This window comes from Kogia breviceps, chromosome 1 (assembly GCF_026419965.1).
Source record: "Kogia breviceps isolate mKogBre1 chromosome 1, mKogBre1 haplotype 1, whole genome shotgun sequence".
In the NCBI taxonomy this organism is placed as follows: domain Eukaryota; kingdom Metazoa; phylum Chordata; class Mammalia; order Artiodactyla; family Physeteridae; genus Kogia; species Kogia breviceps.
In genome coordinates, this window is record NC_081310.1 from 117,470,881 (window position 1) to 117,483,221 (window position 12,341).

The 12,341-nt window shown below is 36.3% G+C and overlaps 1 protein-coding gene across 7 annotated transcripts in view; it reads left to right on the forward strand.

Annotated features, from left to right (window-relative positions):
* Positions 1–12,341, forward strand: part of LRIG2 (leucine rich repeats and immunoglobulin like domains 2) — an 82,731-nt gene that overhangs the window by 26,605 nt on the left and 43,785 nt on the right. For 6 of the 7 annotated variants that reach the window (XM_067042321.1, XM_067042307.1, XM_067042326.1 and 3 more), the window contains exons 2-11: positions 3,615–3,680; positions 5,114–5,188; positions 5,350–5,484; positions 6,030–6,173; positions 6,297–6,440; positions 7,312–7,455; positions 7,658–7,801; positions 10,504–10,584; positions 11,303–11,374; positions 11,514–11,582. In XM_067042321.1, coding sequence (XP_066898422.1) covers positions 3,615–3,680; positions 5,114–5,188; positions 5,350–5,484; positions 6,030–6,173; positions 6,297–6,440; positions 7,312–7,455; positions 7,658–7,801; positions 10,504–10,584; positions 11,303–11,374; positions 11,514–11,582 — 1,074 coding nt within the window. The remainder of the gene's footprint in view (positions 1–3,614; positions 3,681–5,113; positions 5,189–5,349; positions 5,485–6,029; positions 6,174–6,296; positions 6,441–7,311; positions 7,456–7,657; positions 7,802–10,503; positions 10,585–11,302; positions 11,375–11,513; positions 11,583–12,341) is intronic. The other variant, XM_067042317.1, reaches the window with a different exon arrangement.

Genomic DNA, 12,341 nt, shown 5'->3' on the forward strand with positions numbered 1-12,341 from the left:
CATCTGATATTTGAAGTCTTCAAATTTATCTTCTTCAGCCTTTTTGGACTATTTTAAACAAATAAATTGGAAATTTCTTATGGAGAGCAAGAGTGTGTCTGTCTGTGTACCTTTGTACACCCATGTCATATTAAATGCCAGAGTGAAATTTAGATATAAAAGAAAGTTAATTTACACATTTTTCAGTGAAGGATAGTAGTTGAGTTGATGTTGAATTTATGTTTACCATTTTGAAGTGACTCCACAGAGTACTACAAATGTTGCTTTCAAAAAAGACAAAAAGGTTACTAAAGTTGACAGTGGTTGTAACCTTAGCACTTAGCACAGTGTCTGGCACATGGTTCAGTAAATGCTTATTGCATGAATACCTGGTGATCAGATCAATCCATATAATTCTAGTTATACATCTAGTATTTTGAGAAAACAGCTATACGATTTATACTAGTTGATTTCTATGATAGTACCATTTTGGGAGTGTATTTCCGCTCACTGTTAGTGTTTTGTATTCTGTTCAATGTGGATTTGTTACAGAAAAGTCCAGAGAGCCTCATTATATGCAGTTCTGACCTATGAGGCATATATTCTTTTTTTTAAAAAAAATTATTAATTAATTTTTGGCTGCGTTGGCTCTGTGTTGCTGTGCTTGGGCTTTCTCTAGTTGCGGCAACCGGGGACTACTCTTCATTGCGGTGTGCAGGCTTCTCATTGCGGTGGCTTCTCTTGTTGTGGAGCATGGGATCCAGGCGCATGGGCTTCAGTAGTTGTGGCATGTGGGCTCAGTAGTTGTGGCTCACGGGCTCTAGAGCACAGGCTCAGCAGTTGTGGCTCATGGGCCTAGTCGCTCCGCGGCATGTGGGATCTTCCCAGACCAGGGCTCGAACCCGTGTCCCCTTCATTGGCAGGCAGATTCTCAACCACTGCGCCACCAGGGAAGCCCTGGCGGTGTATTCTTAACCACGGAGCCACCAGGGAAGCCCGAGACATATATTCTTTTTAAAAAAAAAATAAAATTTATTTATTTAATTTATTTTTGGCTGCACTGAGTCTTTGTTGCTGCGCGCAGACTTTCTCTAGTTGTGGCAAACGGGCTACTCTGTGGCAGTACGCAGGCTTCTCACTGCAGTGGCTTCTCTTGTTGTGGAGCGTTGGCTCTAGGCGCATGGGCTTCAGTAGTTGTGGCACGTGGGCTCAGTAGTTGCGGTTCGCAGGCTCTAGAGCACAGGCTCAGTAGTTGTGGTGCACGGACTTAGTTGCTCCGTGGCATGTGGGATCTTCCCGGAGCAGGGCTGGAACCCGTGTCCCCTGCGTTGGCAGGCGGATTCTTAACCACTGTGCCACCAGGGAAACCCTGCGGCATATATTCTTAAGTTATACTTATTCTTAAGTTATGCTTAAGTTACTCTTATGCTTATTCTTAAGTTATGCTTATTCTTAAGCATTAGTCTGTAGAGAGGCTCCAAATTATTTCAGGTGTCTTTTGGATTCCATCAAAAAGTGTTAGAGGTTTTTCAGACACACAGAGAAAATTATTCTTTCACCCAGTAGAGACAGTGGACAGTTTTCACTGATACTGAATATATAGTGGTTTATACTATGTATAAGTTGAGTTTAATCTGATTGCTTTAGATTTCTTTAATAATGGTTTTCTTTAAAACTGATTGACTGGTTGTCATTGATATCCATGAGAGAAATATAGGGGATAGTACAATCAAAAGTTATGCTGCCAAGGAGGTTAGGGTTTGGAAAGGCATTAGAGGCACTGATTAAAATGAAAGCCCTTAATCTGTAAAAGGAAAATTCCAGAAAGCATGAGATGTAGAAGTAAATGATGCTGTGGTAGCCTACTATACAGATGATATTAGCTCTCTGTTTGCCAGACCAGCCACCTTGGAGTAGAATATGGAGTATCTAACTTAAATTAGAGCAGTCACATTTCTCCTTAAGTTGAAACAACACAGTAAATAAACATCTTTTCACTCGTGTGAAATTCTGTGTTTGTTGTTCTGTAGCAAGTGTGAATTGGATGACAGTGTCTGCATATAAGATTTTTATGTGGAGTGAATTCATGTTTTTCTCTCTTAACATTTCCCAACACATCCCTCCATTCATGAGTGTCCTTGAGCTGATACCTGGTGCCACATATCTTAGAATAAAGGTTTTAGAACTGTGTGAAAAAGTGACAGTTTGATCTAGCCTTAGTTATATTATGGTGTAAATTAAGCTCTTAAATGAAAGTGGGTAGGTTTTACAGATGGACAGACACGAAACTAGCTGAGAACAAATTGTTGTGCTGTGTTAGAGACATCGTTCAAAACTGCATGCATCTGTCAACTGCCCGTGGTGGTACAGTGAGATAAAGTGATCTGTAATGTTTCTCTAGTGTATCCGTATTGCTAGCCATATTGTAATGTGTAATACAGCTCTTGGGCAGACAGCTTGTGTGGGCTAGATTCCACCTCATCTTGAAAAGATGCCAGAAAGCAGCAAGGTGAATTTTTAAGCCTATTTAAATATTTAGACTCATGACTAATTTCAGTGGAATCTCTGCTGTATCTAATAAACTACTCACTAGAAGTGAGATGGAATTTCCAGTTTTTGACTTCCTCACTTATTAGCTGTGTGACCTTAGATTGACAAATTATTAATTTCTGTCTGTTTCTGTGTCTGGAAAGTCAGGATTGTAAAAGTATTTGCCTCATAAAGTTGTTGTGTGGATTTAGGCAGATTTATATGTATAAAGTGCATAGAAGAGTGCCTGGCACTTAATAAATGTTAGTTGCTGCCGCCACCACCACCATCATCATTAATGTAACTTGGAGTGAGATGAATTTCCCTTCCCTGAAGCTAGATTGCTTTTTTTGCTTTTAAGGAAGACTACATCTCTATCAAGGATGTGGTCAACCCCAATTCTAATACAGAAGCTCACTGTCTTGACTTGTGAAATCTAATCCATCTTCAAGTTTATCTACAGCTAAAGTGTAATATATTATATAATATATAAAGTATATATTACTTTATATTGTTACTTTAAAAGTATATATTTCTTTCAAAAGTATGTAAAGCATAGTGCATTATAATAAAGTGTAACATAATCACTAGAAGGGATAAAGAAACTATAATATCTCGGTGGAATGATCTACAAGATGTATTGTTAAGTGAAAAAACCAAGGGGCAAAATAATGTGTAAATTATTCTACCATTTGTGTAAAACTTTTCTGGTACACGCATAAAGTATCTGACAGGCTGTAAAAGAAATGGTATGTTTTCACTTGTTGCTGTTGGGGAGGGAAATTGGATGGCTGGAGACAAGGGTGACTTTTTACTGTATATCCTTTTATACTTTTTGATTATTGAACCATGTGAATGTATTTCCTAGTTAGTAAAAACAAAAACAAAAAACCCTCATAAAAAGGAGAAAGTAAAAGAGCTATTTTGAAATCTACATAAATTTTAATTCATCCTTTATAAACATTTCTTTTTATCTGTACAACTCAAATTCACATTTGATAGGGCTTTTAGATTACTATTTTCGTTTCTTTTTTCTTTTCTTTTTTTTTCCCTTTAAGTGTGCTTTCCAGGGCTAAACTAAGAATGATCTCTTATCCTCCATTTAGGGATTTGAGTCATAATCGGTTGTCTAACTGGAGCATCAGTTTGGAATCTCAAACATTACAAGAAGTGTAAGTTATTTTTATTTATTTAAACTTACATTAAATTCTTTGAGGTGATTTGATGAATTATGAATTTCAGGATGTTTAATGCAAAAATGTCAAAAAATTGAAGGAAAGAAAACTTTAGATTAAAACATGTTTAAAAGCCTAAACTTGTCTTTGGCTTTGTTAGTATCACAAACTCTCTGGGTATTATGCCATGCGTTGGTGATTTCCAGTTGTAAACTGCGTAGAAATACTATTCTACTTCCTTGGGGCCTAAAATAAGATTTTCCCTCTTCAGAGTGAATATATTTTATTTTTTTTTGCTAGAGTTTCAGCCAGTGAAACTCTGTATTGTGTAAATTTTTTTTTTTTAATGTTTTTACTTGTCTAAGGTGGAAGCATCATGTCTGAAGTAGGTTTATATGAAATACAATATTTTTGGTATCACCTGGAATATGGTAGTTAATATAATCCAGTTTTCCTCTTCATTGAAGTTTTTCCTTTAGTACGGAGATGTATTATGTAGTTTCTGGAGAGAAATTTCTAAAATATTATTAATATCAGTTATTGCATTGTGGTATTCCCAGAGGCACAACTGTTGAGGCCTGTTTACCTCTATACTAAACACCCTCAGAATCGTCAGATGAATTTTTCTTTTGAATTTCTTTCTGACGGGGTACTTTGTGCTCTCATTGTCTCTGCATTCTCTCCTTCCCTGCCTCAAATTGTCTGCCCCTAATCTGCTGTGGACTGAATGAACAATTGACAAGTTTATTAGTTGAAAGAGTAGGTCCTGAGGAAAGGAAAATGCTCAGTGGGAAGTGCATGGCTTTATTATTTATTACATGGACTTTGTAACTTCAGTTGGTTACTTGGAGGCCTTTTACTTCTGGCTTCTTTTCTGTATTCTGGATTGTTGAGGTTGTTCAGTGATTGAAAAACAGGTTGGTGAAATGTGATTGCATTAGATTTACTACTAAAACAATTGAGATAATCTGTTTAGGTCTGTGGTCTCAAGCAACTTTCCCTAACTTTGAGTAAAAAAAAATATATGTGTGTGCGTGTGTATTTTAAAAATTTATTTAATTAACTTATATATAAATTTATTTTATTTATTATAAATATATATATAGAGATATGAATTATTCTTTCTTTAAGAAGGGCTAATTAGCTGTCATAAAAGTATTCAAAGAAACTTGCTGGGATTAAAAATATTTAATGTGCAAAATATTTCCTAACCTTTCTAATATTGGTATCAAATCATATATCTATACCATGAAAACATTTTTTTATTAAAATCTCTAATTTCTCAGTAGAAAATATTTAGTCTAACTCATTCTGGGTCATAGGCTTTTTTCAAATTTGGCATTTATCCTAAAGAATATGTACTATCCAGAAAGAACTCGAGGTAGCATTTGCCTCACTAAATTTTTATATCTATTTTTCCCCTTACTCAGGAAAATGAATTATAATGAGCTAACTGAAATCCCATATTTTGGAGAAACAACCACTAATATTACTCTTCTCTCATTGTAAGTAAATAAAATTTCAGGTCTTTTACTAAAATTATGCGTAGTACACAGTTTTTTTGTTTTTGTTTTAGGTACCCTTGTTGTTGATCCTAATTATTTAACATTTTTGTGGTTTAGGGTGGATCACTGGCAATAGCTTCAATATAATCTTTGTTTTATAGAGTCCATAATATAATCCCAGAAATAAATGCAGAAGCGTTCCAGTTTTACCCTGCACTCGAGAGTTTAGACCTCAGCTCAAATATAATATCAGAAGTCAAGACATCTTCATTTCCTCAAATGCAGCTTAAATACCTGTAAGTAAAATAGAGTTTAAACTAGATTTAATTTGAAGTGCATGTTTATTATTCATTGATATTTATCTTCCCAGATATGTCTTATTTATTGTGATTTTGATATGCTTGTGTGAAACAAACCTAGGTTAGATTTTTTTGGTTTTTTTTCTGCCCTTAAAGAGTACACTACTTTCAGAAAATATTAAGTATCCAAGGTAATTTTTGAGATTTAATTCTGGATTGTGTTTTACTAACAGTTATGTAAAAGGTAAATGGGAGTAGTTTGTTAAACAGTGCTTAACCTGTGTAATGGTGGTGATAATTAGCGTGAGTGCTAAGTGTTTTACGGTTTACAAAGCATATTCATGCATACTATTTCAACCCAAATGAAGTAGGTATTATCCTTATTTTGTACTTGAAGAAACAAAGCAGTTAAGTGATTTGTAAAGTTGCATACGGTTGCTAAGTGGTAGAGCTGGGGCTCAGTCATAGACTTGAGGCAGCTTTACAGTGGTAGAATGCTTAGTTTCACTGAATTTTTTTTGTTGTTATCTTGTTCATTTTAGGAATTTGAGCAATAATAGGATAACCATCTTGGAGGCTGGTTGCTTTGATAATTTGTCAAGTTCCTTATTAGTGGTAAAGTTAAACAGGAACAGAATTAGCATGATTCCACCCAAGATCTTCAAGCTACCTCACCTCCAATTCTTGTGAGTAACTAAATAGATGGATTATAAGAAGATTGTTTTTTCTTATAGTGTCTGTTTCTTTTTACTATTATTAGGGCAAATCAGCAAACTAATTTTCTGACTGTAAAACTATTTTTGTTAAAGGGAACTTAAACGAAACAGGATTAAAGTTGTGGAAGGTCTCACATTCCAAGGTCTAGACTCCTTAAGATCTTTGAAAATGCAGCGGAATGGAATTAGCAAACTCAAGGATGGAGCTTTTTTTGGCTTGGATAACATGGAAGAATTGTAAGTACTATGAACTAGAATAAGAGATTATTAGGAAGGGAGTCTGGGGCTTTTCAGTGCCAAACAGCTAGGATAGTAGCTTTAATTATAACAAAGTACTTTAGCTCTTCCTCCCTTCTCTTATGTGAAATAAATTAAGATTTAAGCTTTGTTATCTAACTGGTATTTTTGTCATCATTCTTCCAAACATTTCATCTGAAAAGTTTATATTCCCTTAATGTTTGGCTGATGAAAATTATCAGGATTTATCCAGAACAGGTATACTATATCTCTTGGTGAGTTGATTTTATAGATGCGATATTTTAGACAGTCTTACAGGCTTCTTGTACTAAATCTTAAGAAACATGTACATATTTATGAACAGAATTTGTCTGCTCACTTGGGTTGAGCAAAGGTATATGCCTCTGTGCAAGACTTAATGAAGATTTTTGGAATCTTCTCACTGCATGCCTTGTTGGTTTTTTTTTTTTCCTTAAAGATTTAATTTTATTTATTTTTGGCTGCATTAGGTCTTTGTTGCTGCATGCGGGCTTTCTCTAGTTGTGGCGAGCGGGGGCTACTCTTCATTGCGGTGTGCAGGCTTCTCATTGCGGTGGCTTCTCTTGTTGCGGAGCATGGGCTCTAGGCATGTGGTCTTTAGTAGTTGTGGTGCACGGGCTCAGTAGTTGTGGCTCACAGGCTCTAGAGCACAGGCTCAGTAGTTGTGGTGCATGGGCGTAGTTGCTCTGCGGCATGTGGGATCTTCCTGGACCAGGGCTCGTACCCGTGTCCCCTGCATTGGCAGGCGGATTCTTAACCACTGTGCCACCAGGGAAGTCCTGCATGCCTTGTTTTGAAGCATATTTCCTCCTTTCTTTCTCTAATTCTGCAGAGAACTGGAGCATAATAACCTTACAGAAGTGAACAAGGGGTGGTTGTATGGCTTGCGAATGTTACAACAGCTCTATGTGAGCCAGAATGCTGTTGAAAGAATCAGCCCTGATGCATGGGAGTTCTGCCAAAGACTGTCTGAACTGTAAGTGTGGGATGGCATTTCAGTGGAAGCTGTGAGACTAGAGCAGATTGAATAAGTCATTCCCATGGCCAGTAATGAGATCTAATATCCCTCTTTATTAGAAATTTGAAAGCCCTAAATTTATCATGTAAATAAGAATAAGAATATAAAAGTTGAACTAGAAGAGAGTGAATTTTTTACCTTCCATGTTTCCTGTTTTTAGTGATTTGTCCTATAACCAGTTGACCCGCCTGGATGAGTCTGCCTTTGTGGGTCTGAGCTTACTGGAGAGATTGAATTTAGGGGACAACAGAGTCACTCACATTGCTGATGGTGTATTTAGGTTTCTTTCCAATCTTCAGACACTGTAAGTATATCTGTCCTTTTTGGGGATTTTTTTTTTTTTTACTAATTTTTTTAAAGCACTAAAGCAAAACAAATAATCGGTGTACATATTATGTATGTTAATATTTTGCAGTTCTTCTCTCCTATGCCTTGGGCTAAGGCAGTCTTGCTTATCTCTATCCCTGTATGTAAATTTTATGTATCTCTAGCCATTTCAGTTTGTACTTTAATTCTGAGTTAACTAAACAACAAAGCATCTCTTCTTGTGCCAGTTACTGTGGAATAAAACACAGTTGCTAGTGTCAGGAATGCACATTTTCTTACTCCTCTGACCTTGAACTACCAGTAGTGTACCAGATCTACCACTTCTCATTCAAAAGGATGCAGGACGTATAGTGGGAACAGCTCTGGCAGGAGACCTCTTCACTGTTACCAATTTGCTGCATGACTTTGGACAGAAAAAACTAACATTTATTAATGATCTGATATGTGCCAGGTGCATTCAGTGTACTGGGATATTATTGCTCTTTTCCATATTGGGAGACTGAGGTTCAGAGAGATTAAATGATTTGTTTAAAGTCATATACCTTGTAAATGTTTGGGCCAGGATTAGAACCCAGGTCTTTTCCCAGGTCTTTTTTATACTAAAGCTCATGTGCTTTTTTTTAAAAAAATAAATTTATGTATTTATTTATTATTTATGTATTTTTGGCTGTGTTGGGTCTTTGTTGCTGCGTGCGGGCTTTCTCTAGTTGCGGTGAGTGGGAGCTACTCTTTGTTGCGGTGCACAGGCTCCTCATTGTGGTGACTTCTCTTGTTGCGGAGCACAGGCTCTAGGTGTGTGGGCTTCAGTAGTTGTGGCACATGGGCTCAGTAGTCGTGGTGCACGGGCTCTAGAGTGCAGGCTCAGTAGTTGTGGTGCATGGGCTTAGTTGCTCCACAGCATGTGGGATCTTCCTGGACCAGGGCTCGAACCCGTGTCCGCTGCATTGGCAGGTGGATGCTTAACCACTGCGCCAGCAGGGAAGTCCCTCATGTGCTTTTCATTTTACTGTCAGATGAAACAAAATCACGTAGCCTTTCCTGGTTTTTTTTTTTTAGATGTCCAGTGAAGGATGGATATAGGATTAGATGGTTGCAAAAGGCAGTTTCAACTCTAAACTTCTGTTGTTCTGTAGGTTGAATGTTTTACCCTGATCATGGAATATAATTGAATGAAGAGGTATTTTAATGAAATACAGTAATCTCAAACATAGAGCAGAATAAGAGAAAAAGAGTAATTAGTATAATTTGTAGATTCTTAAGGTTCCTGAATAGGGGACTTTTTGGTCATCAGGTTTAGTTGATAAATGGTCTCAGAAAAGAGGCAGGTTCCCAACTTTAGGACCTAACCATAAGTGACAAAGAAAGCATGATAATTTTGTGAAGGTGTCTATGCATGCACAAGTGTGTGTTTGATGTTTTTTTTCTTTTCTTTTTAACTTAATGAAGTAGTCCTCCTTTAGATTTGGCCTTGAAAAAGTAAAAGTGATTTCCTTTTTTAAAAAAATTTTTCTCTTTTCTATGTTATCAGAAGTTAAATTAGATCAGTGCAAACTCAGGAATTTATATTAGATGCAGCTGTAGTCTTTTGGCAGTGCATGGGATGGCAGACAAGTTCTTTTAGTACACCACTGATTATTACTTTTAGTATTAAAGTTTAGAAAAGTAATTGCAGGCATAAATTATTATCTAATGCTACAAAGATAGTTAAGGCAGAATAAGGAACAGATCTGAGATATTCCGGCTTTAGACCAATGCTCTTGCCAGAGTAGGTATACTTCTTACTCAGTTTGGTGAGTGAGTTCTATTTATGCTGTTCTGTGGAGGAGAGGGAAAAGTCCTGCAGAGTTGAGCCATCAGTTGTTTCAGTGTTTATTCTTTAGTAAAATAACATGATCTTTCTTAGCTTTCACTTCAGGTAAAGACATAGCTAAATGGGAAGAGTGATCTCCTATCTCCTTACTGTTATTAACATAACTTTACATATGTCTTATAAAGCAAAAAACTTTGTGCTTTATTATGAGATGACTTAAGGAAGCAAAAGTGATTAAGTATCTTTAACTGGTATTTCTTCCATGATGACATGGTGTGGTGCAATTGCATTTCATCTGAGAATGGAACAGTGGATTTTAAAAGATCCATACTTTTCCTTCTAAAGAAAACAGAGTGATCACTCTAGCACATGGGTATATCATTCTTACTTCCCAGGGGGCATGTTTAATTGCTGTTGAGCTGTGAAGCTCTGTATTGACATTACTTTTTGTCAGCCATTTTAGATTTAAGGGCTCAGGGGAAGGCTTGGATCACCCCAAAATCCCATTAGTCTGAAATCAGATTTGTAAGCCATACCCCCTGCATCTTGAAATCCTCCTGCTCTTTGTAGGGCCCCGACTATAATTTTTAATATGCTAACACAATTACGGGCTATTAGCTAGGAAGATTAATACTCTTAGCACGTTGCTTAATTTATTTATCAAGGTCGGCTTAATTCTTAGCTTACTGGAATTAGTTCTTACATGCTTATCTCAGGTATTCTTTAAAAAGAAGAGTTGAGTGTTTATCATAAATAACCTTTACTGTAAGGATCAAAATTAAAATTAGCATTACTGTGTCAGGATGATGCCTGATGGTGTAATGGTCATGTTGACTAACATAACCTGTCTATCCCTGACGTTTTCGTAGAAACTTAAGAAACAATGAAATTTCATGGGCCATAGAAGATGCTAGTGAAGCCTTTGCTGGACTCACAAGTCTCACTAAATTGTATGTACTTATGATATTTATGTATGTCTATGAAGGTATATTTTAAAGAACCAGTTGTAAATGTGATTGGATTGTGTCTATTTGCTGTGGCTAGAAAGTCTGAGCCTTCTGGTTCACCCACTAAAGGAAGAAGCTTTGTTGTTTATTAAGGTTTTTGTTTCTTGGTTTGTTTTTCATTTTGTTTTTTTTTGTGGTGGGGCACTTTCTGAAAGAACATTCCTAGTGTCACTTAAAGAGAAGTTATTTATGGAACTAGAATTTTGATTTAAGTAAAAGAAATGGACTGAAACCAGAATTGAACCATGATCTGTTTAATCATGTGAGATTTATGGGTAATTTAGCAAGAGAGGATTCTCTCAAGTAAGATTTTAGGTCTTCTCCCATAAGAATGTCTCCCAGGCTTCACACTTGTCTGAGATTCTTTGCCCAGATGATCTTTTGATGAAAAGGGAGAACCTGGGAATGTAATCCAGTTTATTATATGAAAACTACAGGTGTATCTGTGGTCAGGATGGTTGTTTACAGATACCTCACTGAACGCTGACATCTTAATAGACACATTTATTCTATGCTTCACACTGGTTAATAATAAAGGTTCACAACTTTCTTAAAAATGCATGTTAAGCTTATTTTCACTCGTTATAGGTAAATGTTTATTTTAATGAATTTAATTTTGTTTAGTGGAGAGCTTTATTAGAAAGGTCTGTTTGTATTTCAGAATCTTACAAGGAAATCAGATTAAGTCAATTACAAAGAAAGCATTCATTGGTCTTGAATCCCTTGAGCATCTGTAAGTATTTTTCAGCCATTTTTGCTCAGTATATAAATAATCTTTGCTCTTAGCAGAGGTTTTCATGACCATTTAAAGTGTTTATATAACTTAATTGTAGAAATGGTGACTGGTAATGTTTCATTTCTCTTCATTTCAGAGATTTGAACAACAATGCTATAATGTCTATCCAAGAAAATGCTTTTTCCCAGACTCGCTTGAAAGAACTGTACGTAACTTGTCTTTTTTGTCACTAATTAGATCATTATCCACGCTTATGCTTAAAGTGTGATGAATGTGACCCAGATGTTTCCCAAAGCACACAATTCAGGCAGGAAAAAAGAAAGTGTTAACATTCAGTTATTTTAGTGGCTGGATGTAATTTAAAAATAACTCAACATTGAAGAGTCCAGAGTGTGTGGCTCCAAGACCTTCTGTTTTTTTCCTGTGTTGCTGATGCATATAGTTAAAGAGACCTTAGCAACGCTGCTTATGCTTTATGTTTACCCTACTGTTCCTTTTTTATTCCCCTCTTCCTTTTTGGACTATTGGAGACGTGTTCTCTTGGGGTGAGTTACAATTAAGGTGTTATGTAATTTTTGGAGGTGATCTAGCACTTTCAGTACAGTGGTCACAGAGGATGTCTCTAATCTGTTCAAACTACTAAAATGTTCCAAAACTGTTGAATAGTTATGATAGAAAAATACATATCATTTAAATGTTTTTTCATTCATGATTTAAAAAAAAATTGTTCTTATTTCCCAGGGGGGATTTCTCAGAGGTGGGGTGGTTAGTTGGGCGTTGCTCTTAATTTTAAACTCTGGTTATTCGGATATTGAGCCACTGGTAAGAACCAATGGGCTATATCAACTTATCTTGCCTTGCCTGAAGGCTATTCAAAGGGAGGTCTGTGGACCAGAGCTGATTCATGACGAGAGGATAGAAATTCAGAGCAAGCTTTTTAGAAACTTATAGAACAATTTGACCT